This window comes from Podarcis bocagei (assembly GCF_964188305.1).
Source record: "Podarcis bocagei genome assembly, chromosome: 3".
Taxonomy (NCBI): Eukaryota; Metazoa; Chordata; class Lepidosauria; order Squamata; family Lacertidae; genus Podarcis; species Podarcis bocagei.
The window spans coordinates 78,367,925-78,394,541 of NC_138127.1; the positions used below are offsets into that span (position 1 = coordinate 78,367,925).

The window sequence follows — 26,617 nt, forward strand, 5'->3', positions numbered from 1 at the left end:
ACTTATTTTGTCTGTATCGTGACAGATCAGTCTACCGGGGAACATTAATTTAAATTACTGTACAGCTATGTTCCCTCGCTGTAACAGATGCTGGTGTGCACAAGGAGCATTCTGGCGGGTGACTTCATGCCCTGAAATAGGAGACCACACGTGGGGGATGAAGACGCGGGAGGACAAATGAATGTCACTCAGAAAGCCAAGGAAAGGAACAAAAAGGTGCAGATAAATAATGCAGGCAGAGCAGCCTGTGGCCACCAGAGCCGGTTGCTTCAGCAATTTCTAAGCTAAGTGTTAGGAACATAAGAAGCGGCCTCCTAGCGAGTCAGACCACTGGTCCATCTAGCTCAGCACTACCTACAATGCCTGGTAGGATGTCTCCTACCAGGGTTTCAGGCAAGGGTCATTCCCAATCCTAGCTGGAGGTGCTGGGAATTGAGCATGGGACAATAACATGCAAGGTAAGTGCTTAATCACTGAGCTATGGCCCTTCCTCATTGAGGTGGAAGAAGAACTGGCCTTGAGGTATAAACTAGACATAGGAAGCGGCCTTACATGTAGGGCTGAGGGGGAAATGCGATTCCGTTTGCATTTAAAGGTGAACCTGCTTAAATTTGCACTTTCTGAAACAGTACATGAACTGAAACACAACCACCTTTCGAAATTCAAAATTATCCAGTCAAGAAATGTAGACAAAAATGCATGCCCTGGGATAAAAAGCACATAAAAAGGCATATATTAGTGAAAATTACATACATACAATTAGAGAAAAGTTGGGCAGACTGCTCTGCAAAAATGTGTACATGGGGCAAAACAGCATACAAACGTGTATATTAGGAAAAATCCGTGCTAAAATGCTGATTCATTTATATGAGGACTTAGAAAGAAAATACAAAATGGTGTGGAAATATGGGGAAGTGAATTTAAGATTGGATAAAAAACCAGAACCTGAAATTGACAGATTCACCCAACAGTTTACCAGCTTCTCTGCAATAACATAATGGGGGACTCTGTCAAAAGCCTCACTGAAATTAAGATACACATCCACAATATTCATTTGACCCACCAAGCTTGTAACTATATATATAAAAGATATATTCGTCTGGAATTACTTGCTTTTGAGAAACCTATGCGGGGTCTTAGTACTCACAGAATCCTTTTCTAAGTGGGCGCAGACTGACTGTTAATAATAAATAATAGTAATAATAATAATAATAATATTTATTTATACCCCGCCCTCCCCAGCCAAGGTCGGGCTCAGAGCGGCTTACAAGCAATAATAAAAACAAGTTGAATGATTACAACTTAAAAACAAAATTAAAATACAACATTAAAATATTGAGACATTAAAATATTAAAATGTAGCCTCATCGCAGGAGGAGAAGGAAAAGAAAAAAGAAAGACAGGGAGGGAATCAGATTGGCTCCAAGCCAAAGGCCAGGTGGAACAACTCTGTCCTGCGGAAAGAAATCAGATCCCGCAGGGCCCTGGTCTCATGAGGCAGAGCGTTCCACCAGGCAGGAGCCAGAGTTGAAAAGGCCCTGGCTCTGGTTGAAGCTAATCTAACTTCTAGGACCTTTCCTGGTATCGATGTCAAGTTGACTGGTTGGGAGTTACCTGGTTCTTCTTTTTTCCCATTTTTGAAGTTGGAGACAACATTTGCCCATCTCCAGTTTGCAAGGACCTCACTTGTTCTCCAGGAATTCTCAAAGATTATAGAAATTGTCATGTGCATGGATGGTGATATAGCAATAGTAACCATTAGAATGAAAGTCATCCTAATTCACTGTTCACTCTTCTGGGCACTACACTATATAAACTCATCACAAGGTCAGTTTGAATGTGTCTCAATTCAATTTTTATCTAGCCACATGGGAAGAGAAACAGTGCTACAAAAAAAGAAAAACACCCCAGGAACCTCAGCAAAAGCTACCCTAAATGCAAAGCATTTTTATCATTTTTAATCTCAGTTACTTCTTAAGTGTGGGGGGGAGGATTCCCTACAGTGGTGATTACAACAGCCCACAACCCAACTTCTTGGCAAAGTTGCCCTTTTCTACTTTCCCCACAAACTGCAAAATATCTGCTGCAAGGAGCTCTGGTTCCTCAAAAGCCGCAAAATGTCCACCTCTGGCCATGTAGCTGAAGGAAACAATGTTCGCATACTTCTGTTGAAGCCATGACTGGGGCATATGCAGGACCTCATGTGGAAATGAAGCAATTCCTGTAGGGACTTGCACAGAGAGCCTGCAAGAGAACCAAGAGGGAAAACATGTCACTCTGTTCCTTGCAATGAAGGGACCTCTTCAAACAGGACTCCAAACCACAGGCAAAACAGGGAAAAGGAAGGCCGAGGGCACAATTTAATGCATGTCTACTCAGAAGTAAGCCCCACTGAGCTCAACAGGTTCTGCACCCAGGTAGACATGCTGTGGCAGGGCAAGCTGTGCTTTCGCTCCAGAAATATGGCAGTGGAAGAAACTCTGGCGGAGATGCTGTTGATCCTGAGTCAGCAGAAGACTTTGTGCAACGTAGGCTTAGCACCCATTCTGAGGCTTTGTGAAATGCCTTGTACTAGCACATATCTTAAGCTCCTGTGCTAGCAGACCTGGCTCCAGAAGCATATGTAAAAGGCAAGGACAGAACTCAGTCATGAAGTTGGAACTAACTCAGGGATGGGAAACGGGGAGGTGAAGGTCTGGAGAGGACCCACAAATTATATTTCTCTGCCCTAAGCATCCCCATCACATTTGCCGGTGGGTCTCTGTTGCCTTCCTAAATTCCAAACAAAGCAGATTGCTGCCGCTTGCCCAGAAGGAGAGGCACAGGGAGCCTGGCACAGGGCGTGGCAGCAGAAGCACTGGTTTCGCTCTGCTGCCACGTGCAACCGCACGCTGAGCTCCCTATGCAAGTGAAATGACTGAGCTTGCCTGAGAAAAGTACAAGGACATAGCTTCATGAACCTCCTTGGCCCTGTTGCAAATCCACATGAGTCTGCAAATGCATTTAGGACATTTGGATATTATTATTGCTGACACTGAAATGTCTGGATGTGCATTTCACAAGTCACCAGGAATACCTTTGTGTACACTTTCTGTCTAAACTTGGCATATCTGAGTAAATATGAAAAACTGTAAAAGGACACAGGGCAACTAAATGTGTGTGCACGCGCGTGTGGTATGAAAAGAGCTCTCTAAAATAGGCAGAGGAATCTCTTACTTCTCATGCTTCTGGGTGCCAATTCCTTTCCCAATATTCTCTTTGTAAAAACGCATTGAGGACACTATGCACCCAGATACCCAGTAGATCATGATGTTTGTGAGAAGATCATCCAGTGTGAACTTCCTGAAAAATACAATCCAGAAACAGCCACATCAAAACTCGTCAGCTATGATCCATCATCAACATCTGCAGCCTTTTTCCATCCTTAGCCTAAGCTGGCACATTGTTACCAAAATCTGGAGCCGTTAAATATTAAGGTCATTATTATTTTATTCTTTAGATTTCACGTCCTTTCCCTCTCAAGTGCTCTGTGCAGGTTACAACTCCCAAGACTACAACTCCCATCAGTCTTAGCCGGCATAGTTGGGAAATGCTGATGTAAGATCTCTGTCAACACATCAACATTTGGTTCAGAAATGTTATCTCCAGCTATTTCCTAAATTTAGCGTGAGTCTCTGGGATATTGTTGGAATACATTCTTCCTTCCATTTATCCTGACTCTCTCTATTTTTCCTTGTTGCTTTTTTTTTTTAAGGAGGCAGCAAAATGATAATCTAGTAAATCAAGCCCTTTCTTTGTTGACTCTGTGGGAACAGGGACAGAATATGGACAGCAAACCCCTCAAGCACTTAACATTTATATAATATACCCATTTATAGAATTGCTTAAAAAAGAAAGAAAGAAAGAAAGAAAGAAAGCGGCTCAGTTATTTTGCTAAAACCCTGTTATAAATGAGTTAAAGCACACAGATCTACTCCCTTTCAACAGAACTTATTGTAAGGGAAGTTCCCAGAGGATTATGTCCAATTTAGATAATTCACTGCTAGGGCCTCAACATGTTCAGCTGTCCAGGCAGTCAGGAGATGTGAAGCTGACTGTGGCATAAGAGAAGCCTGTAGAGCAGCTAATTTGCAGGCCATAGGACTTTGTTATAAAGGCTAAGTTAAGGCTTCTTTCCTCTCAGAAAGGGGTCTAAGCCATTTTTAACCTGCAGGACTCCACCACAAAACAACCCCAAGTTAGATTGTGGAGCAAGCCGGTGTTCTCCTTGCAAATTCTTGTTCGGCATAGGAAGGCTGCCACCTTCACAATCTCATCTCAGCTATCTGCCAATCTCCCATTCCCACCACCCTTCTGAGTAATACCCCTCCCCACCTTCTCACTATATAGAAGGATCTGGCAACTTCTGTTTCAGTGTATCTGAAGAAGTGTGCATGCACACGAAAGCTCATACCAAGAACTAACTTAGTTGGTCTTTAAGGTGCTACTGGAAGGAATTTTTTTATTTTGACTATGGCAGACCAACACGGCTACCGATCTGTAACTGGAACCTTCACAAATGTTTCTCCTGTCCAAAGGGGTGCGTTTGCACAATACTCATACATGCATGGTGACCCTAGATGTCAGCAAGGACATGCAAGAACATGTGCTCTTCTTTTGACTTTTCTGACTGAGCTGCGTTTCAAACCTTCAAAGCAGGTGAAGAACCGGGCACTACAAACTAACTTCAAAATCATCTGCAGCATTTGATTTCTTAAATTCAGCAACACTGCAGTCCAGTGCCTCCCTGCTCAGTCAGATTTAACTGCAAACCAAGTTGCGCTGGCATTAAGCCGCTCTGAACGTGCACTACAAAGGCACAACATAAACACTTAAAATGAATAGACTGTGGTAAGTTGTGTTGCATTTGGTTCTCTGAGCCTGCCAACACGACTGAAAGCAAACACGGCTGGACCGAGACAGGATGGGGCAGCAGAACAGGGAGAAGTGTTGCTTCCAGGTTCACAATGCTGCTGTATATGAAGCTGAGGATCTCATGGAGGAGGTGGGAGGAAGGAAAAGAGTGGACAGTCCAAACATAAGAAGGATGTAGATAGACGGGGGGAGTATGGGGGCTACAGGGGAAGATGTTTATACCTCTCTACTCCCATGATGATTCAGCCCTCTGGTTGGAAAGAAGACCAAGAAGAGTGTCAGCTAAGCATCCAACACAAGAGGCGATTGTGACACTAATCTGAGAATAGTGTAGATAGGTAAACAAGCATCAAAGGTAAATAGGCATCTGTAAACCTAGAGAGAGGGGCAGGGAGAAATGACACCCACTTTTCTAGTCCTCCATCTTCTAGATCTCGAAAGGCATGATTGGTCCATGTAGAAAACTTCTCCAAGATGTATGCAGCCAAGCCCACAGGAGAGTCATTCAAACCACAGCCTAAACAAGAATGAAAACCAAGGGTTCGCTTTCATCCAACATATTTTCAGCTAACTTCTCTCCCCCCCCCCACCGCCCTCGGCCCCAAATAAACACAAGACTCCAGCTGTCTGAAGCAGCTGCTGATTGACAAGACACTAAATAAAGAGACACTTGGCAAGTTGATCTGTAGGATGAATTATGTACCAACAGTATTAACAGCCTTACAGAATAAACAAACATGCTGAAACAGCTTTGAGGATTTTGTTTTTTAAAGTTATAAGGGGAAACTGAAGCTTAAACCAGCAGTGGGATAAAGCTTTGGTAACAGAGAAGGACTGGGCCTTAGTGGCAGAGCATTTGCTATGAATGCAGGAAGTCTAAGGGTCAATCCCCAACCTTTTTGAGGTTGGACTGGGACAGACATCCGTCTGAAATCCTGGAGAGCCACTGCCAGTCAGTGTAGACACTTCTGAGCTACATGGACCAGTGACATGACGCAGGGTAAAGAGGGTACCTATGTTCCTATGGAGGCCAGACAGCCAGAATCTTTCCTTACGTTGCCCGCCTCTCTCATTGGAGATAGCAGCTCTGCTTCCCTGAAAGGCAGAACTGCTTCCACAGGTGGGAGAGCAGCACAGTGGAGCCTGACCATTATCCCACCATGCTAGCTCTGATTTGTCCTGCTGTGGATTACCCATGAAAGAATCCTGCTAAAATGCTCAACCCGACACAGCTTTCCAATACAGTCAGTGGTGTGACCAGGGCAAATGCAGACATCATTTGTGAAAAGAATCAGCTTTGCGAACCCTAATATCCTGTAGAAACCAATGGCACTTTCAAAACTGTTGCTGATAAAGGCCGTGCAGGTGTTTCCTGCATCAGCTTGTTTAAAACTAGCTTTGATAGGACCCTTTAAATCCAAATATAAAGTCCACCGTGGAGTTCCCCAACAAATAAATAAATCTCTCTTCTTTTTGGATGGTGCCATTTTGGGCACATTTACCGTAGACACTTTGGGCAGTCTGAGTCTTTAAACACCTTCAATGCACCTACTGTATCAAATCTCTGTTGTCACCTGTTAATATTATTACCATTAAATTATATATTAAATTTGTGTACCACCCTTCATCCGAAGATCACAGGGCAGTTCAGAACATATCTACACTGACATCATATGGCAATCTTTTGCCACAGCATAACATGGAGTCCTTTACGAAGCTCTCTGTAGAGCCTCTTATTACCATGCCATTGATGCCTTCTGCCTATACTCTTAACCATAGCATTAAAAGTAGGCAGCACTTTTGGGCGCATTCACTAGACTGGGTGGTGGCGGCAGTGGGAGAGAAACCAACCGCAGGCTTAATCTAGCCCCTGTTGACACTATTAGCTTTTAATCAAGGTGTGCTCCCTCACTCACTCCAGTCTATCCTTCACTCAGGCAAGCAACAGTCATTATCGGGAGTTGCAGGACACATTTGAGCCAGGCAAAAATGATCAAGGAAGATAAGAAGCAAGGAGGGGAAGGGGGTGTGACCTCGGGGTTTGGCCTGGGAGAGTCCTTAGGGCCAGAGAGAGAGGCCTGGTGCTTGCAAAAGACCCGTGGGTCTGGGGTTCTCCACCTTTGCAATATACAGAAACAAACAACATATGTACAGACTAGATTTAATCATTTTTTGAGTCCTCTTGAACTAGATCAGTATATGCCATTTCTGCAGCAATGCAGTAATACACTATGCCAATTAGGGAAATTATTTCAGTGTAGTGCTATTGTCACTCAGCCCTATAATTTAATCTGCATATACCTGAACGCATGATCCATTTTTTCTTAATTCATTTTTCCAATCAGGTTATAAAAAAGATAATTTTAAACAGAGGCACTTAAAAGTTTGGAGACCTAATCACAACAATACAGTCAAGCTAATTCACTTGCGTATCTAGGTGAAAACCCATTAATCAAATTTGACTGTTTTCTCCCAGGCATTGTCAGCTCATCCAAAAGCTCCATGTATAAAGAGGCAACATTTAAATTGAGTAAAATGTGCCAATGGTTCCGTGTAAGCTAACTAGTCCTCCAGAACAGCTCAACCCAGAGCCAGAGGAGATCAAAGTGTGGGATATTTGTAAATGAATAAATAAAACATTATAAAAGCACCGTTAAGCCTCCAAAAGCAAGTCTGACCCTGGCAGTGCTGCTCTTGGAACTTCTCACCGCTTGGGAAAGTGGGTAGCATGGAACAGTACAACTCTGAACACAAAAGTTTATTAACTGATCAAATATAAATTGACTACTTGGAAGGACAAGCAAGTTTTTTTTAAAAAAAAGCCTTTTACCAGCAGTGTCAGGCTTCGTAGAATGTAGGTGAAAGTAGCCACCTTCCCCTAGGATCCTGTAGAGCACTTTTGTCTTAAAAGGAAACATCCGCTGGACATCCACATCCTCAAAACCAAAGAGTCCTGGGAAATACCGTCCCAAGGTAATTGAAAGAAGTTGCTTGAAATGCAGGGTAGTCACTGTTGCCATGTTTAAGTGAACACCTTTCACGTGGCTAAAATAATTTACAAAAGTTAGATAAGTCATCCACAAAAATATTTCTTTTTAACTCCATAGATTTATGACTTACCTGGAGTTTAGATGGCACTGTTGCTGTTTTGAACAAACATATAGGCCAAGCCCACTGGAGAAGAAACAAGCAGCTCCCATTAGGAAGCCAGAATCTTGGGAGTCTCAGGACACACTCAGGACTCTAAGTTTGGGGAAGTAGTTGTGCAATTCCAGCATGTTTGGTTCCTACAGTCTAGCTGGCAGGGGGCTCGAGTCACAGGGCTTCCTCTCCCCCTGGGGTATGTTGCTGATGGGGGAACATCATATGCCAAATGATTTAATCTAAATCAGGATGGAGATGCCTCATTTTCATAAGTAGCCAATATGCTGCTTAAATAACAAATCTGTTTTGCATTTCGCCTGTCAAGAAGATGAACACTCACCTTGGAGCTATCTGAGCCAGATTGGTACTGATCAACGAGCCCCAATCCCCTCCTTGGGTATAGAATTCCTGGAAGCCCAGCCTGAGCATCAGCTTATAGAAGACACGGGCAGCACACACAGAATCAAAGCCTATAGAGAGGGGAGGAATTTTTCCCCCAGTCACACTGAGCATTTATTTACTGCATAAAGTAAAAGAGCAGAGACAATGCAACCTTCTGATCCACACCTTGCCAGAAAAGCAATAGCCTTTACACTCAGTTTGCACAACTCATCATGAGTTTCTGGAGTGAAGTGTGCAGTTTGGTCCTCTGTCAGAGTTCTTTCCCTACTCCTGTGTTATTCCCCCTTTAAGCGGAGATGCCAAGGACCAAATGTGGGACCTTCTCCAGGAAAATCACTGTGACACACACACTCTCAGTCTAACCTTCATCACAGAACTATGATGAGGACAAAAAATAGCAGCCCTACTGCCCTGAGCCTGGAAAAACAGCAGGATACAAAGGGGAGATGAATCACAACTTGTGCACAGAAGCCTCTCCCTGCAATGTCGCCACCCCACTCCATGCTGAGCAATGGTAAAACAAGGGTCCCAGTTGTGCAGAGGCTTCTGATCACCTTCAGTTGAATGCAGTGAGAGGCCCCTTTCTGAATGTTTGCACTGAACAAGAAAAGGGCAGCAGGAGGAGGGCAGGGCATTGTGGGTGGGACCAGGATGCACTGCCTAGCTACACATCTAGACTGGATGCCTGGATGGGGCTAGGGTGCCAAAGCGCAAATAAAGCTACCTTATGTGTACAGCTTTAGTATTTGTAGCTCCCTGTCCCTAATAATAATAATAATAATAAATTTTATTTATATCCCGCCCTCCCCAGCCGAAGCCGGGCTCAGGGCGGCTAACAACAATCGAATAGATCAACATTCTAAAACATTCATTATAAAATTAATTAAATCAAATTAAAATCAAATTAATGGCAATCATCAAGCAAAGTTTTGTGCAGATTGCCAGAGGAGGGGGTCAGGCTGCGCCCTGACAAAAGGCCTGGTGGAACAGCTCTGTCTTGCAGGCCCTGCGGAAGGATGTCAGGTCCTGCAGGGCCCTAGTCTCTTGTGACAGAGCGTTCCACCAGATTGGAGCCGCGGGCGAGAAGGCCCTGGCTCTAGTTGAGGCCAGCCTAACCTCTCTGAGGCCTGGGATCTTTAGGGTGTTTTTATTTGCAGACCGTAAATTTCTCTGTGGGACATACCAGGAGAGGCGGTCCCGTAGGTACGAGGGTCCTAGGCCGTATAGGGCTTTAAAGGTTAAAACCAGCACCTTAAACCTGATCCTGTACTCCACCGGGAGCCAGTGCAGCTGGTACAGCACCGGATGGATATGATCTCGCAGCGAAGACCCCGTAAGGAGTCTCGCCGCGGCATTCTGCACCCGCTGGAGTTTCTGGGTCAGTCTCAAGGGCAGCCCCACATAGAGCGAGTTACAATAATCCAGTCTGGAGGTGACCGTCGCATGGATCACAGTGGCTAGGTCAGGGCGAGAGAGATAAGGAGCCAACTGCTTAGCTTGGCGGAGATGAAAAAATGCCGCCTTTGTTATAGCTGTAATCTGCGCCTCCATAGAGAGGGAGGTATCGAAGATTACACCCAAACTCTTCACGGACGATGCTGGCACTAATTGCACCCCCGCAAGAGACGGGAGTTGCCCCCTCAATCCCATATCGCTCCGTCCCAGCCAGAGGACCTCTGTCTTCGAAGGGTTTAACTTCAACCGGCTCCCACGTAACCATCCAGCCACAGCTTCCAGACATCTGGTCAGTGTATCTGGGGCCGAGTCAGGATGGCCATCCATCAACAGATAGAGCTGGGTGTCATCGGCATACTGATGGCAACCCAGCCCAAAACTCCGGACAAGCTGGGCGAGGGGGCGCATAAAGATGTTAAAAAGCATCGGGGAGAGAATCGCACCCTGAGGCACTCCACACACCAAGGAGTGGCGCGATGACAATTCCCCCCCCCCCAAGCGCCACCCTCTGTCCCCGACCAGAGAGAAACGAGCGCAGCCATTGAAGGACTGTGCCCTGGATCCCCACGTCGGCAAGGCGGCGGTCCAGGAGTTCGTGATCGACCATGTCGAAGGCTGCTGACAGGTCTAGAAGAATCAGCAGCCCCGACCCGCCTCGATCCAGCTGCCTGCAGAGATCATCTGTTAGGGCGACCAGAGCCGTCTCGGTCCCATGACCAGCGCGGAAGCCGGACTGGAATGGATCGAGAGCAGATGTTTCATCCAGAAACCTACCAAGCTGTTCAGCAACCGCTCTCTCAATCACCTTACCCAGGAATGGCAGATTCGAAACCGGGCGGTAATTGGATAGATCTAAAGGATCTAATGATGTTTTCTTTAAGAGCGGACGCACCACTGCCTCCTTCAGTTCCCCTGGGAATATCCCAGTGCCAAGGGACAAATTGATGATATCACCCAGGGGGGCCCGCACCTCGTCTGGACACGCTCTAATCAGCCAGGACGGGCACGGGTCAAGAGGACAAGTGGTGGGCTTTCCAGCTTGGAGGAGTCTGTCCACATCGGCTGGGGATATCCGGTCAAAGTGGTCCAGTACTGGACCCGAGGACAGTCGAGGGGCCTCCAGTTCCTTTATTGTATCCAAATTGGCAGGGAGGTCATGGCGGAGCAACAGGACCTTCTCCGCAAAAAAGCTCGCAAATGCCTCGCAGCTGTGTGTCGAATTGTTATTTAAATTTGGCTGTCCTTCAAGGGACGTTAAAGACCTAATTATACTAAATAATTGCGCCGGGCGAGAGCTAGCGGAGGCAATGGAGGCCGAGAAGTAGGACTTCTTAGCGGCCTTCACTGCCATCTCGTAGGTTTTCATAAAAACCCTATAAGATGTTCTTGAAGCTCCGTCACGGGCACCCCGCCATACTCGCTCTAGCCGTCTGAGGTCCCGCTTCATTTTCCGAAGCTCCTCGGTAAACCAGGGAGCCCGGTTTCTGCGGGGTCGCAGAGGGCGCCTAGGTGCGATCTCATCGATGGCTGCTAGGAGCTGGATATTCCAGCCCTCAACAAGCTCAGTCAATGAGTCGCCAGGGGGAGCAAGGTCCCGCAAGGCCTGACGGAATCTATCAGGGTCCATCAGCCTCCGCGGGCGAGCCCAAATTGGCTTGCCACCTAAGCAGGGTGGGGGTGGAAAATCAATCCTGGCTTTCAGTGCGTAGTGATCAGACCATGGCACCTTCATCGAGGGAGACATGATCACATCTATACCGGCGCCAAAGATCAAATCCAGCGTGTGGCCTGCTTGATGTGTGGGGCCCGAAACAAACTGGGAGAGCCCTAGTGTCGCCATGGAAGACACCAGGTCCAGAGCCTGTGAGGAGGGAGTGGCATCAGCATGGATGTTGAAGTCCCCCAGTACCAATAGGTTGGGGAACTCCAAGGCCCAGCCGGCCACCGCCTCCAACAGGCCTGACAGGGTGGCTGCTGGTGCGCTAGGTGGCCGGTACACCAGCCAGACAGCCAAGCTCACCTCGGAGCCCCACACTAGGCCAACACATTCAATGCCAGGGATCGATGGCGATGGTAGAGCCCTGAAAGAACAGTCTTCTCGGATTAATAATGCCACCCCTCCCCCCGGCCCACAGTCCGCGACTGGTGGAGGACGGAGAAACCCGGGGGCGCCATCTCTCGTAAGGTAACAGTTTCCCCTTCGCGCACCCAGGTCTCCGTCACACAAGCCAGGTCAACCCCCTGCGAGGTGAAGAAGTCTCGCAGGGTGGCGGTTTTTTTGCCTATAGACCTGGCATTGCACAACACCAGTGACGGAGGTGAGTAATCCTTGCTCACCCTACCTTCGTCCCTCGGGAAGGGGCGCAGATTGGAAGGGGTACGAGCATATCCATATCTCGATCCCCTTCGCCTATGACATCTGCCCCCACCGCCATACCTCCCTCGCCCCACTACGGTAGCAATCCCAAGCCTCAAACCAACCTCCATTTACAGAATAGAAACAAGTCAAATCAAAAACAATTGTACCAACACAACAAATCCCCACCCCACTCAATAGCCAACCCCAAACCAAAATAAAACAGAACAAAATAGAAATACATCAATAAAAACCACCGTTCACGGTGGGACAACAAAGTAAAAAGTAAAAACCCCTATAAAACATTTTAAAATATATAAAAACATTTTAAACATTTGCCGCAGCAACATCAGTGTCCTTAAAACAGTAGCGGTGGCGAGTGTGGGCCTGGCAAGTACATTTGAGTGTTTCAGGTATATTTGCATAGACAGACATCTACTGCTCTATTTGAAACAACACAGGTACAGAATGGAGGTCAAAACAATCTTGGGAATGGCTATGGCTCCATTGTAGAGCACCGGTGTGTGCAGGTAGAGCTGGGAGAAATTCCTATGTGAAATCCTCGAGCAGTGTTTCCCAACCTTTTTTGGGCAAAGGCACACTTGTTTCATGAAAAAAATCTCGAGGCACACCACCATTACAGCCCCGTGACGTCAGCGCGCAGCGTCACGCCGGGAGGGACGCACGAAAGTGTAAGTTTCAATTTTTTCCCCTCCCCCTTGCCTTCCTTCTGTGCCAACCGCCAAAAAGCCAAGAATTGCGGGACCGCCGGCGGAGGGGGGGGGCGAGCGGAGGCAGCGGCGAGCCCCGTTCCTCCCCATCCGCCCCATTCCGTGCAAGGAGCGCGAACAGGTGTGAGAAGGGGGTCAAACCTGCGGGTCGGCGCCGGGGAACCTCCAAGCTTTGGGGGTGGGGGGGAAGGAGGCAGCAAAGCGAGGCAGGAAGGAGAGCGGGGCTTGGTGAAGTACTCGGCGGCGAACGCCAGCAGGTCCGGCGGCCGGTGCCGCAGCACCTCCACCATGTAGCCCTGCAGCAGCTCAGTCAGACCCGGCGGGATCTCGATGCTCATCTTGTAGCCGAGGCGCGCGGGAGACTCAACGGACGGGCCCGGGAGAGAGAGAGAGAGAGACACGACGGAGAGAGAGCGGGAGTCCCTGCTCGCCGTTGCCGCCGCTACAACTACTGTGGCGGTTGGTCGTGGTCGCCGCCGCCGCCCACCTCTATCTATCTCTCCCCCTCAGCTTTCTACACGGGCCTGGAGCCGGAGGTGGGGGGTGGCCGCCGCCGCTTTCTCTGCCTCCACGTCCTGCCTCCTCCTCCTCGAGCCCTCCGTCAGCCCTGAGGGAACCGCCGTGCTCGCGCCGCCGCTCTCTGACACGCGAGAAAGAGAAAGGAACGGAGCGGCGGGGTAGTCGGGGGAAGGAGGGGCCGGAACGGAAGCGCGAGGCGAGCTGCGCATGCCCAGCAGAAAGCGGCGGAGAGCGCCACAGAGAGAGAGAGAGAAGCAAGGGAGGGCGGGGAGTGGGCGGGAACACGCTTCATGCGTCACAATAACGGACAAGGGGCGCTCGAGGGATAGATTAGGACCTAATTTGACTTTTACAAAAAAAAAAAATCTTTTTAATTTTTCCCACGGCACACCAGGCATCATCTCGCGGCACAGTAGTGTGCCGCGGAACAGTGGTAGGTAAACACTGTCCTAGAGAGCCACTGCCAGCCAGTATAGACCAGTGGTCACCAGCATGGTGTTCATTGGTGCCCATGAACCTAGAGAGGTCTGCCCTGCCACCTAAGGTAACTATGAAATACCTTCCCTGCCCCTGAAGAAGCTAGGATTGAAAGAAGCATTCTGTCATAGACGACAGGATAGACTATGCTGTGCACTTGGTTGCAGTGTGTGAGTGTGTATGTGAGTGTGTGTTTTAAGCACAGCAGTTCCTGCTGTTAATAAATGTGCCCCAAAATGTTGGCAACCCCTGTCACAATCAATCCTGAGCTTGATGGTCTGACTCAGTACAAAGCAGCTTCCTCTGTTCCTATGAATTAACAAAGATAAGTACTGTACACGTACCACTTCCAGATCCTTCAAAATAATGCAACATACCTTGCTTGTGAGGTGCCTCGGAGAAGCCGTAGCCAGGGATGGAAGGGCAGATTATTTCGAAAACATGCTCGCCACTCAGGCCATGGCTCCCTGGATCCATCAGGAGGGGGGTTATTTTGTAAAATTCATAGACTGAGCCAGGCCAGCCGTGGACCATTAATAACGGCTTTGCAGACTGGCCTTCAGGCACGTGGGAAGGTTTTACATGAAGAAAATGGACATCGATTCCTATGGAAAATATACATACACATAAAAACTTTAGAATATTTATTAATACAGATTAGGTGGGCATAAACATATACTAGATATATCATTAGTTACTAGCATAACATTATTAAATGGTTTTGTGAATGAGATTTGCTACAGGGAGGGTGCTCTGGAGAGTGATGGTTTGCTGCCTTGTGATTTTCTGTTTAGTAGGAAGGCAGTCTTAAGTGTGCTCACCGAGTTGGTCCTTTGAAATTCCAGGGACCAACACATATGCCAAGTTCCTCATCTGATCACTGAATCACATGTCAATAAAAGAGAGACTTTGGTTTTATAACCCAGTAACTTGTGTGCGCTGCTTCCTAGCATAACTGGGAACCTAGGTTCAAAAAACAGTTACGAGCTCTTTGACTCAGTTGCTAGATGCCAAATTGATAAGCTGGAAGTAGATGTAGTAGTAAGCATCACTAGCTTCACTTTAAAAAACAACACCCCACACGTAGCCTAAGTCAGGGGTTGCTAACAAGGCAGCTGCAAGTATACAGGTGCCCATTTTACTGTAGCTAATAAAAAAGGTTGTGATGTGTGCTTGGTTGTGGTTGGGGAGGGAGGGCTGGTATCCATGACAGTTTCTCTAGTTTGCTAGTGTGCCTATGGGCCCCAAATGGTTGCCAACTCCTGGCATAAATCTATCCAAGATTACCAGAGAGACTACCTCTGTCACATTAGGACTTGGAGCATACAACTGGCCACTGCTGGATCAGGCATAATACAAGAGGCTGCTGCAAAAAGAGACTCCCCTACATTCAGCAGCTCAAGTTGTGAATGGACTGGAGATCTACAATCACAGCAGCAGGTTGAATATGTCCAGTGCTGCAACCCTGCACTGCTTCCACTCCGATGTTGCTGTACTTTTAGTGTAGGGAAGACTGATATCTTCTATCTAGAGAAGACCCATTTGAATTTCAGACTTGAAAGGTGCTAGCACTGAAAAACAAATGATGTTCTCTGTGGATCCTAGAATCCAAAGACCTCAAAGCCAAATTGGGAAATCTAATTTTATTTATTTAATTATAGGATTTCTTCCCTGCCCTTCACCATAAGATCCCAGGGTGTGTTACAACAATATAGTAAATAAAATTTAAAGTCACATGACTATATTGTTGTAAATATATAAAAAGTACAGAATAAGAAAACAATGCAGTCAAAGCAATCTTACTTTAACAAACTCATGGATAAGCAAACTGATTTCATGCTGAAAACCCATGCAACACAAGGAAAGCTCAAAGACTGATCAGAGCACTATTGGCTACAAACCTTCAATCTTTGTTTTGAACTGTGGGAATTTGTTGAGAACTTCCACTTGCTTCTTCCAGTTGAACTCATTCCTCCAATAAGCGACAACCTTCCTAAGATAATTTGAATTAAACCCATATTGAAAGCGACTATCCTCTAATGGCTCGGCAAACCTCACCTCATCAAGTCTTCTATGTAAGTACTAGACCCCACAAATGTGTGGGAGGGAAAAAGAAGAATGAGGAAATGAAAAGAAGAAGAACTGAAAACTCACATGAGAGTTATATGCAAAAATTAAAATACCTTTTTCTCTCAAATCACATCCACACCACATATTTAAAGAACATGGTTTTCCCCAAAGAATTCTGGGAAATGCCGTTCACCCCCACAGAGCTACTATTCCAAGCACCCTTAAAATAATGTTTTCCTCCCTTTTCTTGCTGTGACTGGTGTCTTTCTGGTAGTTTTGACTTGGTATAACACACATTTGTGTGAAATCTATACGAGACCTTTCTATGCAATATTTCTGTGGTGTGGGATGGACATCCATTTCACACTTGTTCTGCACCACCCACATGTGCAATTCTGGTTGTGCTTCTATTGAGAATACTGAACTTTTATTCTACTTCCACTGCAAAAACAACTCTTCTGACAATACATTAAGTTCTTTTGTGAATGCTCCACAGAATGTAGGTGTCATGAACCTCAACTGGTTATTTCACATGACATTTAAAGAGAGAGAGAGAGAGAGAGAGGCTGTACGCTCTCGCTGCGCTGTTTGTAACACAGGAATACTCTTCTACTAAAAGAGGGGAAGTCACAAACATTAACTTCCCACCAACACTCATGTTGCCCTATTGTGTGAACCCTTTTATCTAACCTTTCTTTCCCCCATTCATTGGAGGCAATGCATTTCCCACTCTCCTGATAGGCTATATAGTAGCTTTATGTGGGTTTGTGCAAGTATGGCGCAAAGAGAGAGAAAGCGAAAGAAATTTGGGGCACGATTTGACCGATCACGCAGCAGTGCTCTTAGAACCAGCTGGTTCCATTTGCCTGAAACAAACAAGAGAAAGTCACAGCCATTAGGATGAAGCTGGACTTTAAAAATCAAAGGCTCTCTCCCCTGAGAACTGAGGACAGGGCCAACACAGCAGCAGATGTTAAAGACAGCTAAAATTAGATTCCGCTCTGTGTGCATTGTACCCTTCTGAATTTCATTGTTTTAAAGCTATTATCAGTGATGTGTGATACAGAAAATAGCCCAGGTTGGGTTGATTAACGCAAACAGACAACTACAACACGTTATTGTATTGTTCTCTGTTAATAGCACAGGCAACGGTAGGGTCATATCCAGATTAATATGATACAGCCGTGACCTCTGAACAAAACCGCTTGTAAAAATTACTGCTGGAGAGAAAATAACTGCTGTTAGTATTTGCACAGCAAGCCTACATTTCAGTATGTATCATATTTTCTATATATCTATAGTTCTTGGCTTGATTTAAAACTCAACTGAAACTGATGCGACTCAGTTGAATGCTTTAAGCACATTTTATACATTTAAATTATCCAAGTTAAAATTAAGGGGGTAGTAGAGCTGGTTACAAATGTAAACCTAAAGGAACTCAGATTTATGTTGCAATTTTAACCGAGCACATTTACTTGGCTATAAGTCAGAGCTTTCCAAACTTTTCATGTTATTGACACACTTTTTAGACAGGCATCATTTCGCGACACAGTAATTAAGTTTTTCAGTCCCAGAAGGAGTGCGGGAAGCATTTGCGTGACACACCTACACACTGCAGCCGACACACTAACATGTCGCGACACACAGTTTGGAAAGCTCTGCTATAAATGCTACTGAAGCATTTTTAACAAATCGTGGTTGAGATTATGCTGCTACCCTAGAATTTCCTGCTGTTTGTGCAAACTCTGTGACAAAGAGAGTCTTCTTACATTTATCTCGCCGTCTGATGTTTCCACCTTGAAAGGATATATAGCTGCATCTTCTTCAGAGTCAGGCTTCTGTCCTTTGCCCCACCATCCATCTCCCATAGATAATTTGTCCTCTTTCTTCTTGGTCAGAAACAGGTAAATGATTGCTCCCAAGACAACAGCCAACAGTATTTCAAGCAACATCATGACTGCAAAAGAATCACCACAATTATGGCAATAATGACATTTTGGTACTGGTACCTCCCCCCCCCCAAAAAAAAAAACATTTTAAAAGTGTGGCAGTTACTTTAACAACTTCATGGTGAGTACCAGCACATTATTATTTTTTGAAGAAGCAGCGGCAGCAGCGGCACTGGTTGTGTGCATGCTTTTTCTCTAGAATGCTTATATTTTAGGACCAGAATAAAAACAGTCTTTGGGCTGTTTTGATAAAACATTATGTATTTTCTTTAAACCGTATGACATAAGATACCAATTAGACATCACTTCATAGTAGCTCTCCTCAAGGGTTAATAATGCAAGGTGGTCCTGTTGGACCTAAAGCAAATATTTGACTTCACCTATTTTCTGTTACTGTCCTACCAGTCATTCCCTCCTGTTTCTTCTTAAAGTTATTTCCATGCGGACTGTCACTAAGATGCAATAAATCTTAAGACAAGAGTCTTTTTTATTGATGCATAATTCATAATAGCTGTTTCAATTTGGGTCACAGGAGCTCAAAGGCGATATAAGCCTTATTCTTTTTTTTGGGGGGGGACTCCCTCCCTCAGTTACCCTTTCCTACAGAGCACACACAGCATTGCAAGCTGAGCCTCCTTGAAGTCCTGGTGTAATTAGCCTCTCAATATGGGTTCTCAGGCAAGGAACTGACCTTTTGAAAAATGTGTCTAAAAGTGTGAAATCTCTGTAGAGAGCCACATGTTGTACGCTGTACCATTAGGACATAAATATGGAATTCAGTCGGGTGCTTGTGCTCTTAAAAACGAGAAAGGCTGCCTTCTGTATATCCCCCTGCCCCATGAATATCTTATTTACCCCCATAGCGATTTCAAAGCATTGAATTAACTCTGTGAAACAACACAACAAGGCTCCATCCAGCCCACAAGAGACTGTGCAGCAGAATGTGTTATAAACATGCTTTTGGGGGGAAATAATTAATAATTCCCTGGGTGGCGAGGGCCTTTGAAATGTGTTGTTTATTAACACATTAGCCCCACCCCCACATTTCTCATATTTAAGAAGTTTCTCAAAATAGTTAAGGAGAACCATTCTTTCCATAGGGGGTTAAGTTAGGCACATAGCTTTTTTAAAAAATGAACTCAACAGAATGGTTCAGTATTTTAAAAATGTATTTATTATTACATTTATATCATGCCTTTTCTGCAAAGAATTATCAAGGTGGAATACATGGGTCCCCTCCTCCCTGTGAGGTAGGTTAGGTGAGAGACAGAGACTGGTCCAAGGAGCACTGAGTGGGGGCTACGCAACACTGTCTCTCTCTTTAAATGCTCGTTCAATGAATATGTGAATGTAGCTAGTATTATTATGTTAAAACAGGGCTATGTGTATTCAAAAATAAATTAAGCCATATAGACTCTTGGGTTTTGTTTTTCCTTTTCTGGTGCATAATCTTGAGTGCATGAGCAGTGCTGGTTCCTCAATAAACTTCCATGTGGAAACACTCCAGGTTTCCTATTTAATCTGCAGCTACCACTGCTAGTTTGTGTGGTCCCTCCAAACCAGGATCAAACCATGGGAATGCATAAGCACAAGGCTCATTCACATAATGCCATGATCTGCTGTTACCCCTGAATGGAGCTACAGTGGTACCTCGGGTTACAGACGCTTCAGGTTACAGACACTTCAGGTTACAGACTCCGCTAACCCAGAAATAGTATCTCAGGTTAAGAACTTTGCTTCAGGATGAGAACAGAAATCGGGCGGTGGTGGCGCAGCAGCAGCAGCAGGAGGCCCCATTAAAGTGGTACTTCAGGTTAAGAACAGTTTCAGGTTAAGAACGGACTTCCGGAACGAATTAAGTACTTAACCCGAGATACCACTGTACACAACTTGGGTGCTATGGCTGGGATTCCTGCATTGCAGGAGATTGGAGTACTTAATATTTGTGGGGTTTTGTGTCAGCGTCACTTGTGCAGGTTCTGTGCTATTCACTTGTGTTCCTTTGGTGGTGAGAGAGGTTGGGGTTGGCCAAGGTGTGGTTGTTTGTTTGTGACTGGCTGTGGTGATCTTTGTTTTTGTGTGTGAGTGGGGTGGGTGGGTGTTTTGGATCAGGTCAGCCATATTGATGTGTATGCTGTTGGTGGATTTCTGTCATTGTCTTGTTTGGCTGTGTACGTGATAAAGGGGAGCCATACCGGGGTGAAGGCGTCTTCTTCTATTTGTCCACGTGTCAGTTTCAGTTTATTGGTTAATTTTTCTAGTAAGGCTGTTTCCCATACTATTGGTACCATTGGTCCATGCTTACTCCTGACAGGTCTCTCCAGTGTGTGGTTGCTGAAAGTATGTGGGTTATGAGTTCTTTGTGGCGTAAATAGGCATTATTGTCTTGGAAGATGTTTAGTAGGGCCAATTCTGGGGTGATTTCTAATACTTGCTTAGTTATTTTACATATTTCTCATATGGCTGTTGTCCAGAATAGTTGGGTTTTGGGGCACTCTCACGACACGTGGGCACTCCCACCAAAAAGGGGGTATTGGCAAAGGGCAATAGCTGTTCCAATTGTCCTTATTCTCATGTGAAGACAAACTCTGGGTGAATCAAGAGAAGAAAGCCTATTGTATGCAGTTGACAGCAAGGGAAACAAATGAAAGCCATCAGGTTCTCTCTCCATAATGGAACACTAGAGGATCTGCCAAAGCAAATATGCAACAGAAACACTTCAATGTAGCTGGCAATAGCACCAATACTTTAATGTGCTGGGATTTAAAGGAAGAATTTCTAAATATTTATCCATAACCACAATGAAGTAATTATCTTAGAAGCAGAAGCTAGAAAGGGAGGGGGGTTTCCCCATTTGGCTTCCCCCCTCCCAACACTTAATTGCAGTGATGCATGCTTTTATACCGAAATAATGAATATATTGATCAGCTTTGCACATAACAACTGTAAATCAATTATGTACAAGTATTCAAACAGCAAAAAAGTGTTATGAACCAATTGTTAAATCAAAACAGCTCTGATATTTAAAGGCATCATGCCAGGAGACTATTCAATGAATGGAAAGTGTGTGTCTAGCAGTGCTTCCCAATAGCTGAAGGCATCTCCCCTCTCCGTTACTGAATTATTTGGAGCATTTGATGGGTTAAAAAAAGAGAGGTTTGGTCAGCTAACAGGTCAAAATAATAGTAAAGTTGAGGTGCTAGACTTGTTCTTGGAGGTAGCGATGGCTTGGGTGTGGGCCAATAAATTGAAGCTGAACCCTGAAAAGACTGTGGTGTTATGTGCTCCAAGTTCTTGAGTCCAGGAGGTGAGGAGTCAGCTTGTTCTGAACATGGGTGCACTTCCCTGGAAGAAGCAGATTTGTAGCTTGGGAGTACTCCTGTAATGATTATGTTATTACATTTTGATTCTGCTCCTCCCTCAAAGAGCTCAGACCAATGCATATAGTCCCATCCCCCCCCCCCCGGTACACCATTATCTTCACAAGAACCATGTGAAATAAATGAGGCCAGGACTGGCCCAATATCCTATAATAGGCCCTGAAATTTCAGCGTCTGGGATGCTCCTGGCAGCCCTATTTTTTTTTGAGGGGGGGGTTAATCAGGATAGGGATTTCAGCATATGGATAGGCTTTCCCCCCCTCTGTCTCTCTCCCCTTGCCCCATCCCTATGATTCCTGAAGCTGCTAATTCCACCTGCCTGCCCCCGCCTGCCCAGGAACTGCTGTTTGCTCCTGGGGTGATTTTTCTCAGGATCACGGCAAGGGAGCAGGGCTGTGTGTGTTAAACTCCTCTCATGTTTGCAATCCTAATTGCGCCCTCTACTATACAATAAAATCCCCTGGCATTGGCCAGCTTCTAAATGAGCTCCTCTGTTCCATGTTACAGCTAAACCACATACTCAAAGCTCTCAGATATTTTCACATGTTTAGGATGTTGGACATGTTTAGAAGCAGCGGACAGGGAAGCCATATCAGAAAGCTCGAGGAATCCAGCCCCTAATATGAGCATCCTCTGGATGTGGGGTAGAAAAAGTATTTGGAAAACAGACCCGGGAATGGAAAGAGAAGAAATTTCTACTAAAATCTATCTAATAAAAGGCATTCAGCCTGGTCTGTGTTGCTTGCGGAGCTTTAATTAAAATTATCTGGGCAGAGGGAAATTATCAGGAACTGTTCAACCCAAGAGCTTCAAGAGAAGAAGGGTGGGAATCACCTTCAATATTAATTAAGCGGAGACAAAATCTCTTTGGAGAGAGGATACAGGTAAATGGTTTCTATTTCCCCCCCCTGACAAATCTTTTTGCAGTTCTTAATGTTCTTGACACAATTTGCTACCTGCTAGGGAGCAATGGTGTCATTCTTGTCTTTTTGTGTGTGAACCATGTTTAGGGCAGGGACCCCAAAACCTTTATGATCCACAGATTAATGCTTCTTCCTCAATCACCCCAGCTGCTCAGAATCTCCAGAATTTCTAAACTGTATTTTGAGACTACGGGAGACTATGGGAAACTACAGGAGAGGGAGGGAGGAAGAAAGTCAGTGGTTACAAGGGATGAACATGGGCAAACACAGTTGAATGTATAGCAGAAAGGGTTAAACTTCTGTCCAGTGGATGATGTCACCAGGAAGGGGCAGCTTTGTTTGTAATATGTAAAGTACTTAGAAAAATCAGATCTGCCTCAGCTCTATTAATAATACAGCATGTATTTAGCCTTTATTTCAAAGAGAACACTGTTGAGCAACATATCCTCATAGCACACCTTTAATATCCTCACTATATCAATATTACCTTTCCAAGACAGGTAAATCATGTGTCCTTTAAAAATTAATCATAGCATCATACTGCTCGATAGCCCCAGACAAGCTACAGAAGTCTGGCAGTGGTAACACTCAGAGGCTATTTTCATGTAGTAAAAAAGAAAAATCTGACTGAGTGGACAACGGTTCTCCTCCTCCCCCCCATCCCTTTTTTAGATCCAAGCCACCAGATACGTAAGTATTCCTTCCTACATTTTGCCAAAAGCTTTCATTATTCACTTCCATCTTGTGTGTGTGTTTTTTAAATGTTATGTATTGAAGTCTACTATAAATAATGCAAAACAAGTATATTAGTAATGGAACAATAATAATTTATAGATTAGCAATTGTCTTCACAACTCAAATTGGGAGAGAGGAGACCCAGAAGAGAGAGTATTAAAGTTTTATGAGTTAATTTGGTATTAAAAGTAGCATAAGTCAAGATTTGTATTAATGTCTTGATTAAGCAACATTCTCCCACAGAGAAAAGTATTAACTTTCTCTCACAGACATTTCTCCAGAGTACGCAACTTCGTCCCAAAGACATTGATCCACTTATAAAACATGCATGGTCAATCTGGGCCAATGGTGAAAGACTTCACTGTTGCCATCCTCCATACATATGGACTGACTAAATGCAAGCCAAGAAAACAGCCCATGAATACATCCAGGGAGTAATTCATCTAACACTGCAAAGTAACAAGCTTGGTGGTAGGGAAATCCTGTACAGTTGCACCCCAAATTTCATCATAATACTGTACAGAATATCAGGATGTACCCAAAAGAAAGACAGGGAAAAGTGATCTATTACTAACAATATCCAGATTATATTTTAATTGCATCCCTATGGAGAAAAAAATGTCAAGACTCAAGCTGAGTTCCACTAAACTAAATTAAACCCAAGGATTTTGTGCATCATTTAGCCTGATCCTTTTCAGCCAGCTCAGTTAGGCAACGAAATCCAGTCACTAGACACTATTTTCCTTTCATTCAGCAAGCATGTCAAGGGAGGTAGGGGGAAGCAAGTTGAAATAGGATAACAAGATTCCCTGGGCTTTTCTCTAGAACCCACTGCAGGAAAGTTATCTAAAAAAAAAAAAAAAGATTAGAAGGAGAAACTGCAGACAGCACTTCAGTAGATACCAAAAAAACTGGCAAGTAAAACAAGCAAGCTACAATAAATACTAGCATAGCAAAGCACATCTTGGACATAAACTTCAATTCTAATCAAAACCAGGCTTAGAAAGACATCTGAGGAACTACAGTTGGAAACATTCCACATTGTTAGCAAAACCGCTGCTGAGTGATCAGTTCTTGCTTTGGGGGGATGGGAAGGGACTCTGATGTCCCCTTATCTTTATTAACTCTGCAGTGAGCAACAGTTTGATATTAGAAAACAGTACAAAATACAAAGTCCTGAAGTTTACTTAAAAAGCAAACAACCACTATACCCCTGGCTTCAAATTCTGCTTACTCTTCTTACAAACTGCAAAGGAGTACAAATTCAGTGGTCTCTTGGCTGCTGATAGTAGATTGCAGTAAGTCACCAAACCTGCCCCTCTGCCCAACAAAAGTCGGAAGGATGGAATCAGAACAGACTTCTTCAAACTTAAGCTCAGCCTTCAGGGTACAGTCTGGAATCCTTACTGAGTTATAATATTAAAAAATCACACTACGAAAACCTTCAGTGTGCAGTAGCTTGCTAGCAGGATATTTTGAAAATGCAAAGCACTACTAATACAAAGGTAAAAGGTAAAGGTAAAAGGTACCCCTGACCGTTAGGTCCAGTCGCGGACGACTCTGGGGTTGCAGCGCTCATCTCGCTTTACTGGCCAAGGGAGCCGGCGTTTGTCCACAGAGAGCTTCCAGGTCCTGTGGCCAGCATGACTAAGCTGCTTCTAGCGAACCAGTGCAGCACATGGAAACGCCGTTTACCTTCCTGCCAGAGCAGTACCTATTTATCTACTTGCACTTGACGTCTGATCGGCAAGCCCTAGGCTCTGTGGTTTAGACCACAGCGCCACCCGCGTCCCTTACAAAGGTAGGGATATCCATATACACTGTGTTCTATAGCAACTCTGGCTCCCACTTCTGCTTGGGATAATGGGCCTCTTCTTCATACATAGAAGATCCCTGCATATCGACTCTTCTCACTACTGCAGAGTGATAAAAACACAAGGCACTCTTTTCTGAACTACCACATAATGGCCAAGGTTACAGTGGCATGGCAGACGTCCAAGGGCAGTAAACAGGCAGCTTTGTAACTTAATCTACACACAATAGAGAAAGGAACAGGATTAATTGCAACAAAAACACCATATTCTTTGCTCTCTCACTCTCTCTGACTACACCCCAGCAATTTCCAGAAAGTTCTGAAAGAACATGGATTTAACTTGGATTACCTTCTTTTTGGGACGCGGGTGGCGCTGTGCGTAAAACCTCAGCGCCTAGGGCTTGCCGATCGCATGGTCGGCGGTTTGAATCCCCGCAGCGGGGTGAGCTCCCGTCTTTTGGTCCCAGCTCCTGCCCACCTAGCAGTTCGAAAGCACCCCTAAGTGCAAGTAGATAAATAGGTACCGCTTTCTAGCGGGAAGGTAAACAGCGTTTCCGTGTGCTGCACTGGTGCCGGCTCGCCAGAGCAGCTTCGTCACGCTGGCCACGTGACCCGGAAGTGTCTCCGGACAGCGCTGGCCCCCAGCCTCTTAAGTGAGATGGGAGCACAACCCTAGAGTCGGACACGACTGGCCCGTACAGGCAGGGGTACCTTTACCTTTTACCTTCTTTTTAACCCTCACAGTAGAAATCCAAGCAGAAAAGAACAAGAGAAAAACCACACACATGTAGTCAGTCTTGTGGAGGGGTAAACGGCAGTTCCAAATTTCATGTCTGGGTAATTTCAATTGACAACTAAATCACAACAGGTTCTTGAGCTGCAAAATATTCTGAATGAGTGACTTCCAGATGATATTAAAGTTCTCTCTATGGTGGCTAATCTTTGACACGTGTGCAAATCAGCAATCCTTGCAAACGCCTGTAAACGTTTGTAAGGCCTGATACAACTGAAATCCTTAGACAGAACCTGGATTCCCAACGCCCTTAAATCTAAAGGACTCCTTTGGGTTGTTTCATGGGTTATTTGATGTTGGGCTATATTTTACAGACCTACATTGTGTACTTGCAAAAAAAAAGTATCCTTTAAAAGTTCAAACCTTAAATAAATAGCACACAAACTGCAGTAACATATCACATACCAAGCGGAAGCAGTGTAGCCCAGTTCACCTGTCAGGGATTCTCCAGTTGCACCTAACCTGCATTGTAAATACTGCATTGGACTGGGGAGGACTTAGACTAGAGATGTTCAAAGGGCTCTTCCTAGTCTATAATTCTGCGATTCTATATATATATTTTTAAACCCCGAAAGCAACCCTCAGTTTGACGAGTTTCCCAGGGAACTCACAATGGGATGCTTCACTTGTGGGCATAAATGAGTTTCTCCCGTGATCTTCGACAGGAACCGCCACGCACAACAAGTTCCCCGTCCTACTTTAGCCCTTTTCAGACGTGACGTGACGTGACACTAAAAAGCGCCTTTGCTCGCGCCTTGTGTGAATGTTGTCGATGCGGGATAAGCCGCAGAATACCGGCAAGCCGCCGACTGCGCATGTAGGATTTACATTACCGTTATCAGCCAAATGAATAAGCCTCACGTGTAACAAAAACGCCTCAGAAAGAGCCCCTCTCGAAGTTCCCCCGCGTAGCCCAGCCTGGCCCTCCGCCGTTCACAAGAGCGAAAGAGGCGGGG

At 45.2% G+C, this 26,617-nt stretch overlaps 1 protein-coding gene across 1 annotated transcript; it reads right to left on the reverse strand.

Annotated features, from left to right (window-relative positions):
• Nucleotides 1-1,838: 1,838 nt before the first annotated feature.
• Nucleotides 1,839-26,488, reverse strand: EPHX1 (epoxide hydrolase 1). Its single transcript, XM_081186440.1, is given in 11 exon segments — nucleotides 1,839-2,244; nucleotides 3,217-3,342; nucleotides 5,323-5,431; nucleotides 7,745-7,959; nucleotides 8,399-8,528; nucleotides 14,376-14,603; nucleotides 15,900-16,080; nucleotides 17,838-18,025; nucleotides 26,273-26,359; nucleotides 26,362-26,379; nucleotides 26,382-26,488. Coding segments are annotated over 11 exon segments (1,614 nt in total). The 5' UTR covers nucleotides 26,479-26,488; the 3' UTR covers nucleotides 1,839-2,009.
• Nucleotides 26,489-26,617: the final 129 nt, after the last annotated feature.